The sequence below is a fragment of the Eleutherodactylus coqui genome, chromosome 7 (assembly GCF_035609145.1).
Source record: "Eleutherodactylus coqui strain aEleCoq1 chromosome 7, aEleCoq1.hap1, whole genome shotgun sequence".
In the NCBI taxonomy this organism is placed as follows: domain Eukaryota; kingdom Metazoa; phylum Chordata; class Amphibia; order Anura; family Eleutherodactylidae; genus Eleutherodactylus; species Eleutherodactylus coqui.
The window spans coordinates 55928587-55955389 of NC_089843.1; the positions used below are offsets into that span (position 1 = coordinate 55928587).

Consider the following 26803-nt stretch of genomic DNA (forward strand, 5'->3'; position numbering starts at 1 on the left):
CTCAGCTGAGCTTCGTTTCCATCATTCCAGTCGCCTTGTTGTTGGGGGCGTTTGGTCGAGATGGAAACTCCTTTACAAAAAAAAATGCTTCTACTTGTATCAGAACTAAATTACTTTTAAAACTTGTCGGGTAGATTATAAAGGTAAGGTTAAACCGAGAACTGTGGGCCCTTAGTCCCGTTCTCGAATCGAAATCGGGGTCAGCATAGGTATAATAACCCCTTTAAAGAGGAACGACACTTTTCATCAACTTTTGACATGTCATTGAGATATGTCAAGTTTTTATCAGTGGGGGTCTTGCTGCCAGGACCCCTACTGATTGCTAGAACAAAGACAGCCCTCATAAAGGCCTATGGACCTCTATGCAGGCAGTCTCAGCTGCCAGGAAAAGCCACCTTGTTCTAGTGATTTTCAGGGGTCTTAACAGCTGGATCACCACTGATCAGAAACGTTCAGCATGTCAGAGACATGTCAAAAGTTTTGGCCAGTTGGTTCTTATAGAGTAACCACGTGTGTTTTGATTGTAAAACCCCAGAAAATTCTTAGCGATGTTAGACGTGTGATGTTTTCATTACCGAAACGCTTGCTATTTTAATACCTTTTTTTTATTTTCTCCCCTTCTGACATTTTTTGTTTTTGTTCAGGGTAATGTGTACAAAATTTTCTTTAATTTTTTTTTTTTTTATAATTCATCTTTAAAATAGATTTTTGCTAAAATACAGAAATTCTTTTCCAGATTTGTTTTGGATGTTTTGATATATAATTTGTAGAGTCTTGAATTACAGGGCGGCATGGCGACTGATTAGTGGCATGGGTATTGGGTTTTTTTTTTGTTTTTTGTTTTTTTTGTAACTAATTTTTTTTAACATGCGTGCCCCCACATATGCCTTTTTTTTCTTTTTACTTAGCTGTTTTCCACTGTAACTGGGACATCTATAGGCGCTCCAGTTAGACGGGAAAACCTACTCCTGTAGTGACAATACCCACCGCCAAGGCTGAACTGAGTCTTCTAAGAACCAGCAGCCCCAGGGACTAGTCTCTAGGACCAATAAAGGAAATGACATTGTGCTATGTAGCCTGCAAGAGAAGTCAGAAGCCAGGTCCTCTACTGTTTCCTACCTGCCGCTTCTAGATTGCGGGAGCTTTAACCCTTTGCAATCCAATTTTGGATTCAGGGTTTCCTAGGGGGCTTTCTCTTTCTGCCATTATACAATGGCGCCATCTGCTGGCTAGAGCGGCCAGAAATATACAGTAAGAATACCCTGACAGACGTCTTCCAACATCGGAGCTGCACGGCCTTCAGTCAGAATGTCTTCGGATGTCAGACGGTGGATTGGAAAGGGTTAATCCCACACTGTATTCCTTCTTACTAAATGCCATATATTTACAGCGCTTGGTGCTAAACTGGTGAAAAAAGCAACTCTAACTTGTCATTTTATACTCTTTAGTAACATAAGACCCATTTAACTCCTATGTAGTACTGCATTGGGCACTGTCTTAGGATATTGGGATTTTCTGCTCCTGAAAACAACCAATGACATTTGCTATGTAAATGAAGAGAATTTTGTCTGGGTGTAAATAAAGCTTTTCGAATAGATAATGAATATTTAACGGCCTAAATGTCTGCAAAGCAAGCGGAAACCTATTAATATAGACCTTGTCATGTCTGCTGTCTGATCTTCCACTTCTATCCTTAACACCAATCCTAGGCTTTCATAGGGCCGTTCTGTTGTTTGGCTGCCCTCTGGGGGTAAATACGGATGATTGAGGCCGCCTGCAGACAAGCGGGTCGGATCCGGCAGCGAGAATTCTCGCCGCAGGACCCGACCCAAGAGCCTGCAGGGACGAGCGCGTACTCACCCGCGCCTGGCGGCCCCGGCTCTTTCATGTGCCGGCTGCTGCGCAGCTGGCGCATGCGCGGACCGGAGCCGGTGGCCGGGTGAGTGCGAGCCCCGCAAAAAATAAAACATGCCGCGTTTTTTTTGCCGTGCGAGATTTCGCGCAGCCAAACCGCGGCCGTCTGCATAGGAATGCGTATTGTAATGCACTCCTATGCAGACTTTCAATGGTGGAAATCCCGCGGGAAATACTACCGCGGGACTTCCGCCCGTGTGCAGGCGGCCTGAGTAATGTGTGTATGTATATTTCCACGTCTTGCCCTACACTTTTTTTCTGGACCTCTCCCACAGTGGATGAAAAGGTTTCCTTATGTCCTATGTTGGGCAGGTATAGCTTTTCCTTTTTTATGGTATAGAATAGTGTTGTCCATCCAATACAATGCATATCTTATGGGCCGCGTCCCACAGTCTGCCTGTACAGTGGGATACATTGGGATACATTGCAGCCTTCCATTAGATGTCTATGTTGGGAGATTCTCCTGGCGCATATTTGATATAGGGGCTGAAAGTGAATTGTTAACAGCCCCTGACTCCGGTACACAATAAGAACAGTTTACCGGAGGCCTTATTCACACCACCGTACACGGTTTTTGTGTTTGCCCGTATGCGTCGTATAATCGCATGAATGAAGAATTGAAGCTTCCTGCGTATTTCAGCAAAAGATGGGGTAAGACCTATCTTTTCATGCAGTGTATAAAGTCAGCGACTGAAACCGATCACCAATGTGCTATTTTTCCAGACGGGATTCCCCCCCCCCCCTTTTTACACGGCCAAAAATTGTACATGTGAATGAATGCATTGGAATCCAATACTTCTACTTGTGTAAATACAGTCATGAATAAGGCCTAAATGTAAGAAGTGACTGTACTTTTGTGCTTATGTCTGGGATTTAGTGTGTTTTTTCATGCTTTTTGTTTAGGCCTTGCCACCAACAAGTGTCCAAAATCACACAAATAAACATCAAGTGTTCAACGCCTCTCTACAAGATCACATATACCCCACGTGTTTTGGCAATTCTCCTGAGTGGAACGGGTCAAAATTTATAAGTCTATGGAATTCCGAAATGATGAATGAGAAGAACTGGAATCCAACGTCTTTTTTACCAGACCCCTTGGCTGGTAAGTTACTTGTGGAGCTCCTTACTGTTAACATTTATGCTCTGGGGAGTTCGGTTTACTGAATAACTTAAGGGAGTTATGCCAAGATTTAACCCTTTCTTGCTGCCGCTTTTTTTTGTTCTAATGGTCTTCATTTTTCCATCTTCATTTTTCCATCCCCATTTTCAAAACATTCATGACTTTATCAGGTGACCTATCTAGAAGGGAGCTCGTATTTTCATGAGTTGTATTTTTCAGTGGCACCATTTAATAAACTAGCCCCGGCGTGCTGCTAGGGTGGCACCTTTTTAAATGCCGTTGTCAGTTGTCTCCGGGCCTCACAATTGTGGCTTCTGGTTAGCTGTCAAATAGCAGACACTCTCGAGTGTTGATCCAGGGGTTATTCTGACTGCCACTGTGCAGTCGGGAAGAACATTCCCCCCCCCCCCCCCCAAATGGGCTAAATTTGCTTCTGCCCCATTGTTTTTGTTTTTTTTTGCCTTCCTCTAAATCCTCATCAAGGAGGGATGGAAACAGGCTGAACTGGATGGACATTGTCGTCTTTCAGCCTAACATACTACCATGTTTCCTTATGTCCTAGGTATACCTTTTCTTTTTATGGTATGGAATAGTGTCGCCCACTCAATACAATGCATATCTTATGGACCTCGTGCTGGTCTCCGGCGCTGTGGCTGGCTGCGAGTGCTGTGATTGGATCACGAGTGCCACTGGCTCAACCAATCGGAGCTAGCGCTCGATGAACCAATCAGACATTCAGGGATGTCATTCACTGAATGGCTGTGAATGATCAAGCGCCGGCTCTCATTGGCCAAGCCAGTAAAACTCCTGATCCAATCATGGCACTTGCTTGCTGGAGGCGGGGTACTCAAATCCCTGTTACCAGGAAGAGAATGCTGTCAGCACAGCGGAGACAGCAGCCTCCTGCAGTGCCAAGGACCAGCGTAAGGGATCGGGATGCCGCCGACTAGGTGAGTGCCACCGTTTTGTTTTTTTTTTAAAATCTAGTGTAGATAGGGCTCATTTTCAGTGGATGGCTTATATTTCAAGCCATCCCTGAAAATAAGGACCAGGCTTATTATTGGGGTAGGTCTTATTTTCAGGAAAACACGGTATGCTGCTATGTTTAGAGCAGGCTCTGCTTCTGAACTCTCTGTACAATGATACCTGGCACCCGTCATATGTGTATGTTGGGAAGCAGTTATCCCCTATCCACAAGAGAGGTGTAAAACGGTGATTGATGGTGGACCCTCACTAATCGCGATGACAGGGGGCCTGTGAATGGAGCAGTGGCCGATAATGTGCTCTACTGTATATGTCTGCCGAAAAGAAGTAGCTAGCTCCATGGCTCCCTGGCATTTGTTGGATGAGGTTTACAACCACTGAGGCCATCTTCAGCTCATGGGAGCAGACATAGTAACATAGTAACATAGTATGTAAGGCCGAATGAAGACATTGTCCATCTAGTCCAGCCTGTCTGTCCTACTGTGTTGATCCAGAGGAAGGCAAAAAACCCCAAGGCCAGAAGCCAATTAGCCCTTTTGGGGGAAAAATTCCTTCCCGACTCCCTAATGGCAATCAGACTGTTCCCTGGATCAACCCCTAATAGTACCTACCTGCCTGTATACCAGGATTGACAATTAACCTAAGATTTATATCCTGTAATATCCTTCTTCTCCAGAAAGACATCAAGTCCCCTTTTAAACTCCTCTATGGATTTTGCCATCATCACTTCCTCCGGTAGAGAGTTCCACAGTCTAACTGCTCTTACAGTAAAGAACCCCTTTCTGTGTTGGTGATGAAACCTACTTTCCTCTAATCGTAGCGGATGCCCTCTTGTTACCGTCGTGGTCCTTGGTGTAAACAGATCGCGGGAGAGATCCATGTGTTGTCCCCTCATGTACTTATACATGGTTATTTGGTCGCCTCTTAACCTTCTTTTTTCTAGAGTAAATAGTCCCAATTTGGATAGCCTCTCTGGGTATTCCAGTCCCGTCATTCCATGTATTAGTTTAGTTGCCCTTCTTTGAACCCCCTCAAGCACTGCAACATCTTTCCTGAGCACCGGTGACCAGAACTGTACGCAGTATTCCATGTGAGGCCTGACAAGTGCCTTATATAATGGAAGGATAATGTTCTCATCCCTCGCCCCTATACCTCTTTTAATGCACCCCAAGACTTTATTTGCCTTTGCAGCAGCTGACTGGCATTGGTTACTCCAGTTTAGTCTATTATCCACTAATACCCCCAGATCCTTTTCCATATCCCTTTTCCCCAGCGGTACCCCATTAAGTGAATATTTGTGACGGAACCTAACAAACCTAGCCGAGGGGGCAGAGGGCTCAGGTGAGCGCTGTAGCCCCCTCGTTCTAGTGATCCTATCAATACCTATGTCTCTGACATGTCAGATGTTTTCTGGAAGTGCAGGTACTGTTTAATTACAATTATCTTAATTACCTGAGCTCGATTTCTAATAGCTGCAAAATGATCTTTCTTTAGATGTTCCTTTGCGCTTAGCACTGATAAAACGGCTCCTGTGCTCGTTAAATCACGTCAAGACATCTTCTTACAAATAATTAAAGCTGAGTAGATATTTGTACAAGGTTTGAGCCTAGAATTTATTTATTTATTTTCTTGCTTTCTAGGAGGGGACATTTTAGGACCAGCCCTCCCAGAAATTAGACCAGAAACACTTCCTACCACATCCAGCAGTGAGGCCACGACGGTACCGGACGTTAAAGAGAAGAAAAACACTGCCAAAAAGAAATGTCTTTATAATTTCCAGGATGCCTTTATAGAAGCAAACAAGGTTGTCATGGCAACCTCCTCAGCAACTTCGTCCGTTTCCTGCACAGCAACCACCGTACAGTCTAGCAGTAACCAGTTCAAAGTGTCATCCAAGAGGCCTTCTTCCATAGGTGAGCCGGGAGCTGCATGTTCATCACCGGGCAATGGCCGGCGCGCATTCAAGCTTGTTCGTCGCCGATGATTGCTACACTTAAAGGGGCTGTCTCAAGACGGCCGATATCTTAAGAGTCCACGACCTGTTCCAAATGGAGGACGTGCGTGCACATCATTCCCTTCAGTGCGACCGCCGGCGCTGGCCAACTCTGCTACCACCCGCTGTCCTATTGAAATAAACGGAGGTGCGCTGGTGTGTCCTTCGCTGCGACATAGAAAGTTCCGTACGTCCCAGGCTCTTCTGTGCGTTCACTCACTGCCATTCATGAATTAGCTTGCATGGCATTATAGGTGAGTGGCGGGGAGGAAGGCTTCCATCTCTAGAGACGTGGCAGAGTCCACGTAAAGTGGCCAATGCTACTAAGGGAAAGCTAAAACTATAGCAAACTAAAAGAGCTACAGTTTTTATGGAAGCCTACATAGAATCTGTCGAATAGCTATTTAGTTAAATGACACAATTCTGGCTACCACTAGAGGGCGCTTACTTTATATATTTATAGTTATACACTGAGCTCAAAACTAAAGTAATAACTTGCACATAAGCTCCCTCTAGTGGCATGTGGAAGGTAGTTATATTTAAGTCCCTTTAAAGGGAACCTGTTACATTTTCACACACACCATGAACTAAGTTATGGTGCTGTTGGGGAACATGACAGGGAGCCGGGACATGCTGTATCGTGGGAGGGGGTGAGTATAAAAAAAAAATAAAATCACCTGCCTCCCCTGTCACATCCCCTAACTGCACCATAACTTAGTTTATAATGCAATGGGGACATGACAGATTCCTTTTAAGTCTGATCGCTTCTGCTTTGAATGACATTCTTACAATTCTGCATTGTTTTACTGTTTTTTTAAAAAATATTCTTGATCATTTCAGGTGATGTATTTCACAACATTAAAGAAGAACATAGGCATCCGTCTACACCAGTTGCACCAAGAAACAGTCCAACGAGCTTAGCGGCTCTTCCCTCCTTGTCTCCTGCTACACACTCATCAGCCTCCACTCCGCACCATCCAAATATTAATCCTCAACCTTTCCCCAAAACAGCTGCCACCGCTCCTGGGTTTGTGGATCCACACTTAGGTTTCTGTCCTTCCACTGCTGCTCCTCCAACGTCTGTTACAGATAGCACTCTTAGCGCCCCTCCCAGTGTTTGCAGGTAAAGTGCATGTTTTTGTCGGTCTCGCCGTTGCAAAATATGGTGGAAATGCTACAAAAGCTTAGAACGAGTTTTCAACGTAAATACTCCATGACCTATCTCAATGAAAGGTCCTCAACAGTTCATTAACTGGGGTCCGCTGGTCGGGTGCCCGCTTTCAGCATCTCAATACTTGGGGATTGGAGTGGAAACAGACGGCTCCGACCCCTGTGTAATGGCTGGCATTGGTAATTGCAGGCTGTGGTCCCATTCAGGTCAATGAGCGCTGTGTCTGTAATTACAAGCATCGGTTATTACTCAAGGGCTGGAGCTATCTGATTCTGCTCCTACCTCTGTGTATTAGGGTGCCGACAGTGGGCGGCTGACCCCAGCTGATCAACTATATTGATGACCTACCCTGAGGATGGGTAATCAATAGTATTTGCCTAGAGACCTTTTGATGCAAGATTATTAATCTTTTGCAAACTTTAGATTGGTCTCAAAATGCTGCATTAAGTTTCTTCTTTCTTTTTGTGAGTCTGGCTATTATTATTGGATCACTTAGAAATTTTTTTTTAATTTAGAATTTTTAATTTCTTTTAAGCCGCCTTATGGATAAGCCTTCTAACTGTATGTTTAAACGGGATTTAAAGCTCTAACAAAAAAAAAAATCTCAACGTTGTAAAGATATAGTAAGAAATTAAGCACTAACGTTTGGGCCCATTAAAACTCCAAAGAGCAGAGTGATTTGCATGGATGGACATTTTACTTTAAGAACCCCACTACTAAAGTCTACTCTACTCATGAGGTTGTGCGTCGATTCATACAGAAACTGTGCCACACCTATCCATGTATTTGGTATTGCTGTTCTGCTCCATTGAAGTGCATGGGGTTGAGCTACAATACCATAGCCTCTGTAAAAAGGTGTGTTTTAGGATTATTAAGGTGTTAAGCTGAACTCCACCCATGTTTTTTATATGCTGCATTGAACCGCATGTGAGACATTGTCAGAATGTCTATGTATGCATTTGCTTGGTAAAATCTAAAGACCCATTTAGACTGGACAAATGTCATGCAAACTATGCCCAACACTCATCCTCGCATATACTAGCTCCAGTGCACCTTCACAGGAGCTAGCATCGTTGGTTCACAGCGGGGAGGCTGGAGGAGCTTTCTCTCCGTGCACTCCCCTGCCCCTCTCCTCTCCATTGACTTAACATAGCGGCCGTTCAATACTGAAGAGCTGCTATTTACACTGAGCGATCAACCCATCATCCATCGTCTGTGCTGCAAAAACGATGGACGATTAGCTGATCGCTCAATGTAAATAGCAGCCGTTCAGTACTGAACAGCAGCTATATTAAGTCAATGGAGAGGGGCGGGGGAGCGAGAGGAGAGAAATCTCCTGCAGCCGGCCCGCCCCCTGCTGACCGCTCTGTGAGCGAGCCAGCGCTTCAACCTCCGTACAACAGCACAGGAGCGAGGGGACACAGGGACGAGTGTTGGGCATTGTTTGCCCGACAGTCGTCCCATCTTAATGGACCTTATGATGGTCTTTTAAATTAGTAAGTTTCCTCTCTACATAAACTTTGTCACTGAATGGGAAGTTTCCAGACTTTGTTTTAACCAGGAGCTGTTTGTTTTCCAGTGATCCTGACTGTGAGGGTCATCGGTGTGAAAACAACGCTGCATACGATCACCAGCAATACGATGGGGAGGAGAGTCAGGATGAGGACAGCTGCTCCGAACACAGCTCCAGCACATCGACGTCCACCAATCAGAAAGAGGGCAAATACTGTGACTGCTGCTACTGCGAGTTCTTCGGACATGGAGGGGTGAGGGTTTTTTTAATGTATAAAGATATGTATATACACTGCTCAAAAAATGTAAAGGAGACATGTAAAGGGTTATTTCGAGACTTTGATGACTTCTCTTCAGCATAGATCAATAATAGATGCTTGACAGGGACCCTCCTCATGTTGCCCGCTGATCGTTTGGCCTGTTAGTTCAGCACCAGAAGTGTAATAGACTGCTTCACTCCAATTGAAATCAATGGGAACGCTGCCTCCTGTTATACTTTGGTCTCGTCTTTGCAGTTAGGACGAGACGTCTGTCCCTGACCTCAACGAGGAGCTAGAAGTGTAATAGAAGGCAGCACTCCCCATTTAGTTAAAGGGCAGTGAAGCCAGCAATTACACTTCCAGGGCTGAGAAACGACTGGGTCTGGCTAGTTGCGCTGCCAGTGGGCCGAGCGATCAGCTGAACGGTGGGGATGTCAAGCAGTGGACCCTGTATCCACTATTGACGACCTGTCCTTGAGGTTCGGTCATCAAAGTCCTGGAATACCCCTTTAAGCATCTCAGTACAACCCCTAAGTCACTTAGACTTCGGGGACATCAACTTGTCCAGTTAAAAGCAGAAGTGATTGTGAGTCAGTTTTAGTGCAAATGAAAGTGACAGCAGGAGTAACGGAGAGGAACAGCAAAATATCTTCTAAAAAGGGAGTCGTTTTGCACGTGGTGGCCACGGACATTTCTCCCTCTCCTTTTGACTCTTTAGTTTTGCTAGTGTTTTGGTTACCACTGGTAGCATGTGGTGGTAACTGCGGCCCACTCGGGTTGTCTAGATGGTCCTGCTCCTTCAGGATGGCACATACACATGTGCTGTCATAGGAAGGCTTGCTGTGTCCCGAGGCAATAGAGCGAATACCAGGACACAGACCGTTGCACTAGGAGAGCTGGACAGGGCCGTAGAAGGACATCAACCCAGCATCAAGACTGGTATTTGCTGCTTTGTGTGATGAGGAACAGAAAGAGCACTGCCAGAACCCTAAAAAAATGAACTCCAGCCAAGTAATATATGTTTCGGACCAAATTGCCACAAACTGAGTTTCTGACCTCCTGTAGCCCAGCACCGTGCAGCTCGATTAGCATTAGCTAGAGAACACTAGAATTGGCAGGTCCGCTTTTGGCATTCTCTTCACAGAGAAGAGCAGCTTCACACTAAGCCAGTGTTTCCCAACTCCGGTCCTCAAGGCACCCCAACAGGTCATGTTTTCAGGATATCCTATGCAAAGAACCCCTGTGGCAATGTCTGAGGCATTCACAAGAATTACATCACCTGTGCAATACTGAGGAAATCCTGAAAACATGACCTGTTAGGGGGTCCATGAGGACCAGAGCTGGGAAACGCTGCACTAAGCAGATGTGAAAGTCCAGAGACGCCATGATGTATTGAGATCCGATGTATAAGTGTTCCCTTAATTTTATTTTATTTTTTTCTTGGAGCTGTGAATTTACTGATTAACAGTATTTTCCACTTAATTATAAAGCAGAAGTCATGGCTACGATGCAACTGTCTATTATGCACTCGGTCCTGATTATTGGCCTCTTATTGGCCATTTACACCTAATGATTCGCTCAAGCGAGGAAGTGAAGCGATGAGTAACAAGCGGACCAGAAGCCCGTGATCCAGCGCTGAAATCTGTGTATAAACGCTCTGCACAAGCGCTGATTACCTTAGCGGTGATGGCGGCGCTCGTGCAGTCATTCAACCGATTGTTGGCCCATGTAAAAGGGCCATTAGAAAGTTGAGCTTCATCCCAATTGTCTGTGAAGTGGTGAACCCACTCTCCTATCTTCCAGTAATTTGTTTGGGCCCCCCACGGTGAGTTATGTCCTAGACAGGTACTAAACACTTGTTTATGTGGGCTTTTCAAGATACTGCAGTGTTTTTGGGCAACCTTGTCAAGTAAGCATCAAGCGAGACGTCCATACGGTTCATCACAAGCGTCCCTGGCTTAAACATGGCTCTCTGTGGGCTGCCTTGTAAGAACAAACTGTGGTAGGTGAGCAGCTTCCCTCTGTCATAGTAAGTTAGAAACCTGAAACCTCCACCAGGGGAAGGTGGTATATAGTGTGACCCAGTCACAGGCCATCCTCCAAATGATGTGGCTTGCTTATTTGTGCCCATGTGTTTTAGTTCTTCTTTCTATATATGTTTGTTCTTGAGTTCTTTTCCAGTATTCTTTCTGTATCAGTTCTAGACCTCTGCTTGCTGTCAATCAATGCAAATCTTCATTTTTTTTATTTTTTTTATATATTTTTTTTTTTACACTCAATGGATTGAGAAAAACAAACCAAAAAACCTTTGTAAAATCTCACTTGTCTTGTATCGTAATCCGTCGCAGATTTTTACCTGTGCAAATCCACCACGCAGTTGTCATGGCATTACCAGAGCTGTTTATCCACTGGAGGTAACCAGTGAAAGTTCTTGTTAATTGACAGCAAGCAGAGATCTTTAAAAATGTTAAGAATGAAGTTTGTGTATTGGAAAGGTTTTTATTTTTAGGTTTAATTTTACAAAAGAACCTTTGCCAAAGCTGTAATATCCCTTAAGCCCATTTCTGATGCACTTCTGGTGACTGTGTATGAAGCTGGCTCAGAAGCCAAGTTTGCTGCATGCATGGCAAGTGTTGGATATCTTTTGACAGTTGACATCCTCCTACAACAGCCACGAACAGTGTTCACGCAGTTTGCAACTCTGACGCTTTAAATACCACTGCCAATTCTGACAGCCCCATTTAAAGGCTTTCTGAAGGCCCCCAGAGCTGCTATGAATGATTGCATGTGGATATCTTCAGAGACTGGTTGTCAGAATACAGTATAATGCAGTACTATAGTATTGCATTATACTGTATGAACATTGAAAAGATTGCAAGTCTCCTGTGGGGACATTTGATATAGAAATGACCCACAGAATAAAGGTAACTGTTTTTACTGCACCTTGCGCGTCATCAAAGCAAACCACCAAAAATGGTGCTGTTGCATTTTTATTTCTCACCGCAAAGAAGTGTTTGTTTTCAAGCAAGTTACATGATGCCACTAAAAAATAATTACTGGTCTGGCAAAAGACGAGCCCTCATGCGACTAGATAACCGGAAAAATAAGAGCTATGACTTTTTTGAGAGTAGGGAGGAAAGTGAAAAAGGGCCCCACAGCAGGAAGGGGTTCTGTACATTTGAGGGATCTGGCAGACGGTAATCTTTGCATATATGGTACTTGGTAATGGTACAGTGCCGACATCATGCTTGGTTAACGCATTGTGCTTTACTTTTAAAGCCTCCGTCAGCGCCAACCAGTAGGAATTACACAGAAATGAGGGAGAAACTCCGTTTACGGCTAACGAAGAGGAAAGAAGAACAGCCCAAAAAGCCAGAGCAGATCTTGGAAAGGGAAACCGGTGTGGTTGACCATCGAAAGGTGGAAGACCTAGTACAGTTCATCAATAGCTCCGAACCCAAACCAGTCAGCAGCTCCCGGGCAGCCAAGCGTGCCAGGCACAAGCAAAGAAAGGTGAGCTCCGCACTATATACCAGCACAATCTTACTTTGTAGACCCACAACAGACCGTTTGACTTCATTATTGGATGACACAAGTGCGTGATGTCCTTGCCACACGTGTGCATATCACACTTATTAGCCTTGTGAAGAGCACTCACAGTTGTACGCCTTTAGTTTGCGCACCACACACAATTGCAGGTTGTTATATGTACACATACACAGACGACAAGTGCACATTTGTGATGTCAGCCAGACCTGTTGTGCCTGTGCTGATGGAACCTGCCCTCCATGATGGAACGGGGCCCCGTGGTGTCACCTAGACTCATCCATGTGGAGGTCAGTCTGTTTCACAGCACGATTTATACATTGAGTCTGCTACTAATATAATGCATATTTTTTCATAATTTTATGAATGCAGAATTTATTTTTCATTGATGCTAATATAATTACCCCTGTGCTACCCCCGTAGGAGTATGGGGCGAGCCCAGCTATGAATCTTATTGTGAGCCATGTGCTTGGCTCAGAAGGGAGCATGCAGGGAACCTGCACCAGCATGGCTGAGGAGCGGACTGACAAAGCAGAAGCTGAACCGGACCGAGAACGACCGGAAAAGCATCAGGTTAGCATCTTGGCCAGCAGTGTCTGGGAAGCATCCTTAGGTGCAAGGTACCAAACCGTAACACAGGTTACAGTATCCATCCTTGCTGTGCTTCCAGTCTTTATGTTTACACCACCAGTATATATTTGCTGTGTACACCACTGTATTGTGACACATACATATGAGCCACCTGTGCAATGTCCCCAGCAGCAACGCACAGTGACAAACTAAGCCACTACTTGCATTTACTCCATCCTTTTTGTATGCAAACCATAAATGGATGTTGGATATGTCAGAGGACTGTAATTGCAGTAGAGATGAGGGAGAATTCTGATGTTAAAGCCCGAAGTGGATCCCATTTTGGTTTTAGCGGGAAAAACACAAATCACAACTCCACTGTATGAAAACCTTTTATAGGGTATGTCCACACATGCAGAATGTCAGTGTACAATATAGGGTTAAGTGGATGAGGGTAATAAAGGGAAGCGGTTAACAATTTCTAGCCCTATAAATGGTCCACAACGGCAGAATATTGACATCTGCAACCAAAACTCAGCTTGTTTTGTTGAAAGCCGCATACCTACACAAATACTTATTTTTTATTTCCTGTGCCATATGCCGATATCTGAAGACTGGTCTAGTTAATGGGTCGGACTGTCTCTTTTGGATGCAGTTTCTTGCCTAACCTAGTGTGTCAAAGTGAAGTAGTAGATGTCCTGCACGGAGTTATCAATTTTACGGATTGGCACATAGGCATGCCAAATCTACCCACAAAAGGGACAGATCTGCGCATGCGCCAGTCTGCAAGTTCTTGGTGCATGGGTAAGATTTGGCTGGCTGCTTGGGTGACGTCTACTGTGTCTCCATGTCACACCAGCAGAGAGGGGTGCGTTTAGGTGAAAAACTGCATCCAGCAGACACGGTCCGGCCCGCTCACCAGACCAGCCTGCGGCCATTTAGATTTGACTTGGGAAATATAAAAACAGTAAATGTGCAGATATGCAATTTTCCATAAACAAAACGAAGTAAGTTGGGTTTTTTTTTGTTCATATGTCAGTATTTGTCTACTGGGGGCAGTTTTAATAGATTGGAAATTGATGACCGGTTCCCTCCAACATACACCATTCACTTACTGTGTATTCTATTAAGGGTGCGAATTGTGAAATCTGCAGCATGCAATATTTGGGGCAGAAATGCCACAGATCTTTACCGCAAAATTGATTCCTTGCAATGCTCAATAAAATGCATCAAAATCCGCACCAAAACCCACATGCAGATTTGTGAGCTTGGCCTTAAACAAGCAACCAGACTTCATTTTAGCTTCTGGTCATAATATGCGTGCCAAAGTAGTGCATGAGCTGGCAAAAGTTCCCGGAACATATGCTAAATTTCAGTATGCAAATCCAGTGTGAATAGACCATTTCCTTACAGTTTGCATATTGATATGAACTAGATGAGGTTGCACAATCGTCTGCACTTGAACTACTAATAATTCTACTGGTTTCTGGACTTAAATCATCCAGTGTTTCCTGCTGGCTATTCTTAAAGGGGGCATTCCCACCACGGGGACCCAGATCTGTCTTGTGTACTCCCCCCCCCCCCCCCCCCCCCCCCCCCCATATGACCATTTCCTGTCTCGCCTTTGCTAAACTGACTGTTCTATACTGTTCATCCTTCACATAGTGAATGTGTTAACGAAAACTGCATAGCACAGTCCTCTATGCTGTGCCTCAAATTTGGCAGTTAAAAAAAACAGCGTGATTTGCTGTTCTACACTGTTTTCGCATCTCCCATTCACCTCTATGGAAGTTACCGAAACGGTGTAAAACGGGTTCTACAGCTGTTCGGATAAACCAGGCCAGGCTTAGCTGCAGCTTACACACAAGTAGGCATGGTGGCCAGAGATGAGAATCCCCTTTTCAGTATGTTCTTATTCTTTGCCGTGTTCTGATGCTCCACAGGTTGTAACTCAAGCCGCAGCTTCTGTATATAAATTATAATATGGTTTATGCCCATCTTATTTCTTTCTTCTGGCTGCCACCGTCAGACACAACATGACAAAGTTTTTTTATTTTGCACCAATCACTTCATGAAATTTTTGACATAGTGACATAGCCTAAGTTTTTAACAGCAGGGTCTAAGATTCCTGACAATTACTGAAAAAAGGGGCTAAAGCACGCCGTCCAGCACTGCGCTTTTTCAACTATGATTGGTTTTGCTCGACTCTACCTGGGGAAGCTGAGCGGTTTTGTATACATCTACGTATCACTGCTTTGAGTCCATACATCACCTGAGCAGAAGCAACCATTGCTGAAGAGGTGCAGCGCTTAACTGACTGCTTTTGCCCCTCTTGTTGTAATGATCAAAGGTCTCAGAAGACTGGCTAGTAGAAGTCCCGCTGCTCACAGGTCGCTATGACATGTCAAAAGTTTCATGAAACAGTGCAAACACTTTAAAGGGGTTTTCCAGTTAAATACTATTGATGATCTGTTATCAGGATAGGTCATCAATAGTTGATTAGCTTGGGTCCATTGCTCAGGACCCTGACCGATCAGCTGAGTGGGCACATGCTGTCAGTACCACATTAACACAAAGGTTGGAGTGGAAGCCTACACACCGACCTCTGTATAGTGGTTGGTGCTTATAGCTGCAGGCACAGCTCCCATTGATTTCAATGAGAGCCGTGTCTGCAGTTACAAGTGCCGGCCACTACACAGAGGTCGTCGTAGAAACATCTGCTGCTTCGGCTTCGACCTCTGTATTTGCGGCCCTGACAGCATGCGCCTACTCAGCTGATCGGTCGGGGTCCCGAGCGACGGACTCCGGACGATCAACTATTGATGACTTATCCTGAGAATAGGTCATCAATGGTATTTCACTGGAAACCCCCTTTTAACTATAGAATCAGACCGTTTGCTTTAACAATGTCACGACATGAAGTAAACTAGAATTAAAACAGGGATGCATACAGTCTGTTTATGCCATACCCCCATGATCCTGAGAAGGGGGTCTAGTTGATTCCCTAAGTAAATGGAGCAGAAGTCACGCTGCTCCACACTCTTCAGTGACCGTTCTGGAGATTGCTGTGAAGCACTTGAACTATCTAATCTCCGGTGCTGTCGTTGAAGTGAATGGACCGGCGGTGTTAATATTAGGCCCTATGTGAATTAGAACTTGGCACAACCCTTTTAAAGACTAGGTCCACCTTCGCTACTAAAGTATTTTGGTTTCCCAATAAATAAAAAATAAAGCAATTTTGCAATAGGTATTAAGGGGAAGCTGTCAGCTTGAACATTCTGTTCAAACGGCTCTATATAACTAAATGTTATATAGAGGAGGAGGAGCCGAGCAGACTGAGATATAGCTTTATGGGGACCAATTCGGTATAACTTGTATCTTATTCATTTCTTTCTCTGCTCATTCTGAGCTGAACAGTCCAATGGGCGGAGCCATCAGTGATTGACAGCTATCTGTGTTTGATTGTACATGTGGGGGTAGCAGTCCAATGGGCGGAGCCGTGAGTGATTGACCACTATATGTGTATGATTGTACATATGGGGGTAGCTGTCAATCACTGATGTATAATACCCACCGCTCTTCTCTGCCATTTGGAGGCCTGTTTTGAGGCATCAAAGATTGCTCTGCCTCCTGATTGACCAGTGCTGATCACATGAACATTATTGGCCAATCAGAAATCCGGTGTAGGGCATTGATGATCCACACACTGCATTAGTAGTTTTAGACTAATCTGAAGATTACTGCCCATCTTGAATGACCAAAAACTGGTAGACCGACAGCAGGTAGTATAACTGCCACCTTCAGGACTAGGGCCTAAAATCGGAGGTTGGCTTTGAGTTACAAGATTGTAGATATGGAAGCATTGAGTTATAAGGCCCGAATCTCACCTGTCCTATTAATAAATAAGTTATTAGCAGCAATGTCATAAGTCATATTGAACTCTATATCACTTCTACATCTGTTCTAATCCAAACTTTATGGCTTGTGTAGCGGTTCCTCTTGCATCAATGTATATGATTTATGGTGAAATTGGACATGTTGGGATTTTGTTGCAGCAGAAAAGCACAAATAACGTCTTCCTTTGTCTTCGTTTGTTAGCTGGAAGAAAAGGCCCGACAAGAAGCTGAAGCCAGAGAACACGACTGTCAATTAATGGAAGAACAGAGGCAACGAGAGGACGAGGAGAGGTTGAGACAGGAATTTCAGCGACACCCAGAGTGTCATGCGCTTAAGAAAAAGAGAAAGGATCGATCTCATAGGGACAGTCACAGGGCAGATCGACACTCGCATCATTCTCTCCCCAGTAAAGACCTCGCCACAGAACTATTTTCCAATGGGATCCTAGAGCAGGAAACCATCTCCGTTCCACTACCGGTAAGACAGTGTCACAAAACAGAGCCGAGTCCGTTACTAGAGGCTGTGAATGAGCTACCGAACCACACAAATGGCAGAGACTTGAAGTCCTACACCGCTAAAGAGGTGAAGGCAAAGCAGCAGGAGCAGCTCTCTCTCCTCCTTGACTTGGTCCAACAAAAGGAAAACCATGTCAAGCAGAAGTCGAAATCACAAGTCGCAAAACTCAGCCCAGAACAGGTTAAAAAATCTGAGGCGCACAAAACGGTAGAACTGCAACCAAAACCGAAGAACCAAAACGAAGCCAAAGTCAGAGCGGTGGAAATCGCACCTTTGGTTGAGCAGAAAAAAGAAGAGAAAAAGGCTGGCAATGGTAACAACAAAAAACAGTTAAATTATATAAAGGAAGAAAAGCCACCAGCACCATGTGAAACAACGATCATTGGAGAGCAGCAGAACAAGCCACCGATTACCGCTGAATCCCCCCAGCCGAAGGGGAAAAGCAAGAGGAATAAGAAGAAGAAAGGAGAAAAAGTGAATAATTCTATTGGTAAGTTGTCTGTAAGAAGTTTTGACAATTTGAGGTTGGGGATTGGGAGGTCGATCCTGCTGCATACAATGCGGGTGCCGACTGTTTCTTACAGCCGACACCCGCCCAAAACAGCTCAGATGAAAGTTAAAAAAAAACAATCTAATTTTGCCATATTTATAAGAAAACCCCCAAAACATATTTGGTATCGCTGCACCCATAAGAGTCCAATCTATCAAAGTAACGCATTATTTACCTTGCGTGGTGAACGTAGTCAGAAAAAACGACCTATCTTGAGTGATTGTATGAGTTACATTTGATGTCACCATGATGTGATCAGTCACTGGGGCCCTGAGCTCCACCCCTCATCACATGAGTGTGACTTCATCACAGTCATGTGATTAGGGGTGCTTACATGACCTGTGATGTCAGTCATGTGATCGGGGTGGAACTCAAAGCCCTTGTGACTGATCACATCATGGTGACATCACCAGATGTCCTGTAAGCACACCGCGGCAGCTCTGCTGGTGTAGGACCTGTGATCAACTCCAATCCCTTTCACTAGATCAGTAAGTGGCGCATTGCGCCATCAGAAACACTGGTACAAGTTTGTGTAATACACATCATGATGCTTAATGTATTAGTGTGTGTTACAGTCTCGGGGTCCTTGGCATCACAATGATTGCTCATGGAGGTGAAAGTACAATGTTCATTGGTAAACGCCACTGTGCGGATCCAACTTCATAGGTTATAAGTAGGGCTGAGCGAGCGTACTCGGAAAAGCACTACTCGCTCGAGTAATTTGCTTTATCCGAGTATCGCTGTGCTCGTCCCTGAAGATTCGGGTGCCGCTGCGGCTGACAGGTGAGTCGCAGCGGGGAGCAGGGGAGAGCGGGCGGGAGAGAGGGAGAGAAAGATCTCCCCTCCGTTCCTCCCCGCTCTCCCCTGCAGCTCCCCGCTCCGTGTCGGCATCCGAATCTTCAGGGACGAACACAGCGATACTCGGATAAAGCAAATTACTCGAGCGAGTAGTGCTTTTTCGAGTACGCTCGCTCATCTCTAGTTAGAAGACATCAGATGCCCGTATCAATAGTTCGTGTTAAATGTCCTATTGTTTTGATATTGGTTTAATAACACAACCAAAATGTAAAGACTTAACAGGCATTCATTGTGGTACCCATCCAGTGACCTAATGAGTGATAAACTCTTTTTTGTAACAATCCTTATTTGACCCAACTTTTTTTTTTATAACAACCGTTATTTGACCCAATTATGGACAGAAATACATGGAACCTTGGCCTTCCGAAGGCCTGACTGCCATGATATCTAGATGACCCTTCGCAATCTCATCACAAGGGGTTCTTTAAAACCTCCACTGACTGATTGAAAGATTTAAATGCAGCATTGGCTGTTTATGGAACTGGTCCCATTGATTTTTGCGATAAAAATTTACGCATGACAGCGATGCGAGATTTCTCTCTAAGGAAAAAACATAGCTGACACTCAAATCGCAGAAAACACTCAAAAAACGCAGGAAACAAAGACTTGATTTTCTTGCAGCAAAATCACAATCGTCAATGTGAAACTACCCTAGTGGATTTGATTTGCGAAATCCGCACGGGTGACCCGTGCGGAAGATCAGCAATTCAAAGTGCCCATATGAATGCATTGGCATCTGCAACTGAATTTTAAGCATGTGGATCTGATTTTCGGACAGTTTGGTGTGGAAAACAAATTGCAGCATGCTCCATTTCAGTGCGGACGGGCTCGATAGAAGTCAATGGGTGCGGATGATCCGCAGTGCATCTGCAAATACAATTTTGGATACACTACGGATTTGAAGGTTAAAATCAATTAGGGAGGTCGGCTTGCGGAATTTTTTTTTCTGCGCGGATGATCCACAGTGCAGCCGTGTGCAGAAAGAAAAAGCATCCACTATCGCCGGCAAGCATTTAAAAATTTCTGCACTGGCATGCAGGGCTTCTGCTGCGGAAATCCACTCGTGCCGTGGACATGAGGTCTAAGAGCTGAGAGTTATTTTTAAGTCCGTGTCGTCTAGAATTGGGAATTTACTAGTCATTTTCTAAGATCTTCGAACTATTTTTGCACAGATCTGTTTGATTTATTGGGCCTTAATTAACCATGACGGGTCTGTCCTCTAGGGCATGCCCTGCAGATCATTAAAATGACTGCCTTTTAATAAGTATCTTCTCCATGGTGTTAAAGGGGTTGTCTCACCACAGCTTTAATCCATAATCCCACTGAGTTTTGTCTTGAAGTGTGCAGCAGCGGAGGTGCACATGTGCACCTCCGCCTCATTTACCTGAGACAACAGGTATTGGTGCTGGATTAAAAAGTGTCATTTTTAAAGCACTACTGTTACAACTCCTCGTTTCCTGGGAGATGCGTGTGTACCCACATAACATGAGATGTGTAACTTTCCCGCTATTTATACTCACATCTGTTCTTGATGGACTTTAGCAAAGCTGTTTGATTAAAATTTCACTTCTGTGTTGTCTTCCAGATGACGTTTTTCTTCCAAAAGACATTGACCTTGACAGTGTTGAAATGGATGAGACTGAAAGAGAAGTGGAATATTTTAAAAGGTGAGGATTGGGGAGCGGGTGTTGAGCTTGTGTGAGATCACAAGGGGGGAAATTTAAGATCTGACTTTCATACACCATTCTTAAGGGGTCTTCCTGCTCCTTCCTCAAAAGCTGGAAGATTGTGGGTGGGTGGGTGATGGGGGGGAATATATATCAAGATTTTATTTTTAAATTAAATTTTTTAGTAACTATTCTCTAGGGGATAATAACGCTATATACTAAAGGGGAAGGCGATATGACACTATATAGAGGGGGAGGGGACTGTATAATATACTAGAGGGGAGGTATAAGGATTATACTATATAATTATAATGCTGGTTATAGTTGTCTCTTCCTTCACATAACTATCCATCTGCAGTCTCCGCAACCATCCACACAAAGTAGCTGCACAGCATGCTAATACTTGTAGTTCACCACACAAGCATAAGGCAGGAGATACAGTTCGATACAATCAGGTCATACTCGCCCCAGTACCATAAAAATGCTATGCCCATTGGCAGCTGTGGGCAAGCATAATCTGGCTTCATTTGGGCACATTGCCAATGTGGTTCAAATATACAAAAAGGGGTCTAAAAGAGAGCCTGGTAACTACAGGCCGGTAAGTCTTACTTCAATAATTGGAAAAATATTTGAGAGGTTTCTGAGACGCCATCCTAGAATACCTCAAGGAAAACAACAGCATAACTCCTCATCAGCATGGGTTCACGAGGGGTTGATCGTGTCAGACCAATTTGATCAGCTGCTACAATGAAGTAAGTTCTAGGCTGGACCTTGGAGAGTCTATTGATCTCGTATATCTGGATTTCCCTAAAGCATTTGACACCGTGCCACATAATAGGCTGATATATAAAATGAGACAGCTCGGACTGGGTGAAAACGTGTGTAATTGGGTTAAGAACTGGCTCTATGATAGAAAGCAGAGGGTGGTAATAAATGGTTCATACTCTGATTGGACCACAGTTGCTAGTGGGGTGCCACAGGGCTCAGTACTAGGCCCCATTCTGTTCAATATATTTATCAATGACCTGATAGAGGGGCTGCACAGTAAAATATCAATATTTGCAGATGACACAAAATTATACAATATAATTAATGCAACGGAGGACAATGTACGGCTACAAACGGACCTAGATAAGCTGGGGGCTTGGGCAGAGAAATAGCAAATGAAGTTCAATGTTGATAAATGTAAGGTTATACACATGGGCAGGAGAAACGGATGTCACCAATATACACTAAATGGGGTACAGCTAGGGAAAAGTGAGATGGTAAAAGACCTGGGGGGAATTGTGGATTGTAGACTAAACTGGAGTAACCAATGCCAGTCAGCTGCTGCAAAGGCTAATAAATTCTTGGGATGCATTAAGAGGTATAGGGGCGAGGAACGAGAACATTATCCTCCCACTATATGACACTTGTCAGGCCTCACATGGAATACTGTGTACAGTTCTGGTCACCGGTGCTCAGGAAAGATGTTACAGTGCTTGAGGGGGTTCAAAGAAGGGCAACTAAATTAATAAATGGAACGAGAGGACTTGAATACCCAGAGAGGCTATCAAAATTGGGATTATTTACCCTGGAAAAAAGACTGTTAAAGCGGTGATCAAATAACTATGTATAAATACATGAGGGGACGATACAAGGATCTCTCCCATCATCTGTTTATACCCAGAACTGCAACGGTAATGAGAGGGCATCCACTACGTCTAGAAGAAAGGTTTCATCACCAACACAGAAGGGGGTTCTTTACTGTAAGAGCAGTGAGACTGTGGAACTCTCTGCCTGGGGAAGTAGTGATGGCAAAATCCATAGAGGAGTTTAAGAGGGGACTAGATGTCTTTTTATTTTAACAAAATATTTATTGGTTTTATGATCAAAACATATCAATTAAGAATTACAACATTAGTCGTGTGTAAAGTCCAGCAGCAAGTAGATTGAACAAATAAATCAGGAGTTACATTGCCAGATGTAATTTCCAATCAAGATACAAGGTAACATAAAAGTAAAGTGCCAATTTTCACTTCTCCAATTACTGCAACTCCTAATCGGATAAATCAGTATAAACCTTAGAGAACTATAAAAGAGTAACGAGTGGGGGCAGACAAGACTGGACCAACGCATAAGGAGAAGAAGAAAGGGAGGAGGTTGTAAAATATGGTTCTAGACCTCTTTTTAGAGTGCTATATTACAGTATATAGACATTAGGTGACCAGTGGGGTTGTTGATCCAGGACATGGAGTTGGGTAGGAACTCAAACGTTGATCCAGGCAGAGGCGTAGCTAAAGGCTCGTGGGCCCGGGTGCAAGTTTATCACCTTAAGGCAGAGGTGTAACTTGAAGCTCCCGGCCCCTGATGCAAAACCTGTAACTGGGTCCCCAACTATAATGCTTTATTCATAGTACTGGGCTCCCTATATGGAGAAGAGAGGCCTTATGGTCCCCCTAAGGCTCCTGGGCCTGGGTGCAACCGCATCTCCTATAGTTATGCCAATGGATCCAGGGATTATTTTGACTGCCATGGAGTCGGGAAGGAATTTTTTTTTTCTCCTCCAAATGAGCTAAATTGGCTCGTTGGGGCCTCTTTTTGTTCTCCTCTGGACCAACAATGTGGGGGTGGGTTAAAACAGGCTGAACTAGATGGGCATTGTCTTCATTCAGTTTAACATGCTATGTTGTACTAAGTGATGATGTTGCTGTCATTTGATCAGTCACTTGGGCTCTGAGATCTGCCCTTAAAGGGGTTGTCTCGCGAAATCAAGTGGGGTTATACACTTCTGTATGGCCATATTAATGCACTTTGTAATATACATTGTGCATTAAATATGAGCCATACAGAAGTTATTCACTTACCTGCTCTATTGCTGGCGTCCACGTGTCCATGGTTCCGTCTAATTTCGCTGGCAGCTTGCTTTTTTAGACGCGCTTGCGCAGTCCGGTCTTCTGCTCTGAGCACGAGCCGCTTCAGTGTGCTCGCCGCTACAGCTCTTCTGCGCATGCGCAGACAAGCTGTATCTTCTCGGGAGCGCGCTGGAGCGGCCATTCTGCTACCATCCTCTCTTAGAGGAAGGTGCAGAAACTTGAGCCGCCCAGCCGTGCCGCCCAGCCGACCAGGTAAGTGATGGGTGACGGACTGACGGGGGTGACGAGTGACGGACTGTCGCTGGGGGGCCCCCGGGGCCCAAGAGCGTGTGCTGTGGTCGGCGGCCGCGGGGTGTCTGGTTGTCAGGGAGACACAGCTGGTAGCGTCTCGGGAGCGCGAATGTCGGGCTACAGCAAGCGACGGGAAAAGAGCCGGCGGCCATCTTGGGGAAACTTTTTATAAGTTGCTGGAACTGTAAGTAGAAACCGGCTAGAAAAGTCATTTGCACGGGTGATTAGTAATGTATGCTTAATAAGGGGGACTGGGCAAAAAAAAATTTCACTGCTTCCTCGAGACAACCCCTTTAATCACATCATCACATGTCCTACAACATGCAGAGCCTGACGGCAGCCGTGTGCTTACAGGACCTGTGAGTGAAGTCACTGTGGTGATCAGTCGTGTCTGTGTCACGTGCCATTAGTAAGTGGTGCATTGTGCCACCAGAAAACACTGATACTAGTTGCTTTCTATACAGCAAATCGTACAACGCCTGTTTATACCAAACGATGCAGCGATAGGTGAAGGATGATTTTCAGTTCCACATGAAAGATCCGATCAGCAATAATCTTAACAATTTATCACTGATTGTTCACTGCACACATTTACACCTAACAATTATTGTACGAACCACTCCATCTAACTATTCGCCTAATTGGTACATGTAAAAGGGTCTGAAGGGAACTTTTTACAGGGGCAGACTCTGCATGTAACAAGCGCCAAAATACAATTTTAGCTTGTGGATCAGCGCTAGTTATTTCCTTTTACATAGAGCAATCATCCTGACTGACATTTGCGTACACTTATGTCCTTGTCTGCAGCGCATCCCCCATTTTATGTGGGAGGAGATTAGCTGCAAACTATTTTACTGTCTGTATAAAAGATGCCAGCGGTCGGCATACAAGCATTTGCTAGTTTGTCGTCTGATCGCTGGCACGTTTTATATGCAGCAGTGTGAGAACGAATGTTCATCTGCCATGTAAAGGGCCTCTAGCTAGAGTGGCGTAACCAGACCTATAGAAGGCAGCAAGCTGATAGCATCCAGTTCCTCCAATGTATGTGATGAGTCAGATGGTTGCTTTCAAAAATCCGTGAAAGACTAGCTGCATGTGAAGAATAATTTATATGCAGGGTGTGCCCTTCCTAGTATAACAAAGGTTAATTGCAAGCTAATTATCCAACTTTCCATATTAATCAATGTATTTGCTGTTCTCTTAAACTCATGCTGGAAATTTGCTAAACTTTCCAAAGGGATTATGTATTGTGCTTTGTGTGTTTGCAGGTTCTGCTTAGACTCTGCCCGGCAGACAAGACAGAGGCTGTCAATCAACTGGTCCAACTTCAGCCTGAAGAAGACTACCTACGCTGCACACTGACTGTGGAAGCATTTAAAGGGGGAGGGGGTCACCCTGCAGGAACCAATGCCACTGGTTTATGCCCTGCTGTTCTGACCGCTTAATCAGGCCCCGAGCCAGTGCTGCCTTGCCTTGTCCCCAGTGCTGTGTGGATCTGCACTGAACCCCCCCTCAGCCCTGGCGATTTCTTGCTGATCTGAAAAAAAAACGAATATGCCACTTTCTACCTGAATTTGTTAGCTTGTGTGCTTGTAGTCTGTGAGTGAGACTTTGGTTGTAGCAATACGCTCTTCTGAATTGCCTTGGCGGTAGACTTGAGACTGGTTCCTTGGGTTGAGTTGAGGCATAGGTAGTTGCGTCATCCATGATGGCTCATGTCACTTCTGCAGTGCGCTACGTTTTATCACACGGACTACTGGCGAAAAAGGAATGGACTTCATACGCTCATGTAATCACCACCGCTCCGATCTCATGGGGGAAATACTCGTAAAACGGACAAACATTTCTCAGCTCACATACAATCTACTGTCAAAGTGTACAAGATACGCTTATTTGTGTTCTTGGATTTTTTTTATTTTTTATTTTTTTTCCCTTCCCACCTCCCCCTCCCCCAAAACTCGTAGCCGGCTTGTGTAAGAATACTTGCAGAATGAGGATGTTAACAGGAGAAAACAAAAAAGGAAAAAAAAATTACTCACTATCAATCTGTTATAGAGTGTATAATTGTATTAACACTGACGCCCAAGTGGCTACTTTTTTAACATATTGTTAAGTAATATTAAAATCATATCTTTCTTTTTGAAAGATGGAATACATTAGTATGGCAGAAGGATGGTCTGTTCCAGTGTGCTTCATTTCTAGGTGGTTCACTTATTTCTCGGGCTGTCAGGACGGGGCGGTGTGCTGTTGCATACTCAACGGACCTTGTACATTGCATGAGCAAGAATGTTAGAGTTGGAGGGGACCTCCAGGGTCATTGGGTCCAACCCCCTGCTCAGTGCAGGATCACTAAATCATCCCAGACAGATGTCTGTCCTCCTTCAATGGAAGTGTACAAACAAAGGCTGAACTTGCCACCTCCCGTGGTAACCTGTTCTACTCATTGATCACCCTCACTGTCTAATATCTAATCTGTATCTCCTCTGTGTCTCCTCCCTTTCAGTTTTATCCCATTTCCTTGTGCAAATTAGAATAGGGCTTATCCCTCTGTTCTCATATATGAACAGGGCATGTACGGATTTTTCTTTCACATAGACCATCATCCCACCTGAAAGAACATTTGCAGAAATATCCTAATTTTGGCTATAATGGGTCTGTGTGCTGCCTCTGGAATACAAGGACTGCGCACGTACTGCCCAAATATATGGCCGTCTGAATGGGTCTTTAACCCTTTCCAATCCAATTTGTATCCTGGTTTTCCTAGGGGGGCTTACTCTTTTTCTGCCGTTATACAATGGTGCTATATGCTGGCTAAAGCCAGTACTGCATGAGGTGACACGTTGGATAGGTTCCAACAGCAGAGAGGCTGGCAATATACAGTAAGAGAACCCCGACGGACGTCTTCCAACATCAGAGCTGTACAGCCTTAAATCATAATGTCTTCAGAGGTCAGACAGTGGATTGGAAAGGGTTAAAGAGTAACTGCACTTTTAAACACTTTTGACACCTCGGTGCAACATGTCAAGTTTTAATCAGTGGGCGTCCCTGTGCACCCTCTTGCTGACTGCAGAAAGGAATTCACCCGAATTTTCTGCCCTT

The 26803-nt window shown here is 44.6% G+C and overlaps 1 protein-coding gene across 3 annotated transcripts in view; it reads left to right on the plus strand.

Moving 5' to 3' along the window:
• The window catches only part of FAM193A (family with sequence similarity 193 member A), a 91451-nt gene extending 65577 nt beyond the window's left edge, over nt 1-25874 (plus strand). For all 3 annotated transcript variants that reach the window (XM_066573040.1, XM_066573042.1, XM_066573041.1), the window contains 9 exons: nt 2818-3016; nt 5659-5931; nt 6852-7134; nt 8762-8948; nt 12234-12467; nt 12924-13073; nt 17169-17973; nt 20477-20558; nt 24973-25874. In XM_066573040.1, coding sequence (XP_066429137.1) covers nt 2818-3016; nt 5659-5931; nt 6852-7134; nt 8762-8948; nt 12234-12467; nt 12924-13073; nt 17169-17973; nt 20477-20558; nt 24973-25066 — 2307 coding nt within the window. In that variant the 3' untranslated portion in view covers nt 25067-25874. The remainder of the gene's footprint in view (nt 1-2817; nt 3017-5658; nt 5932-6851; nt 7135-8761; nt 8949-12233; nt 12468-12923; nt 13074-17168; nt 17974-20476; nt 20559-24972) is intronic.
• The last annotated feature ends 929 nt before the right edge of the window (nt 25875-26803 follow it).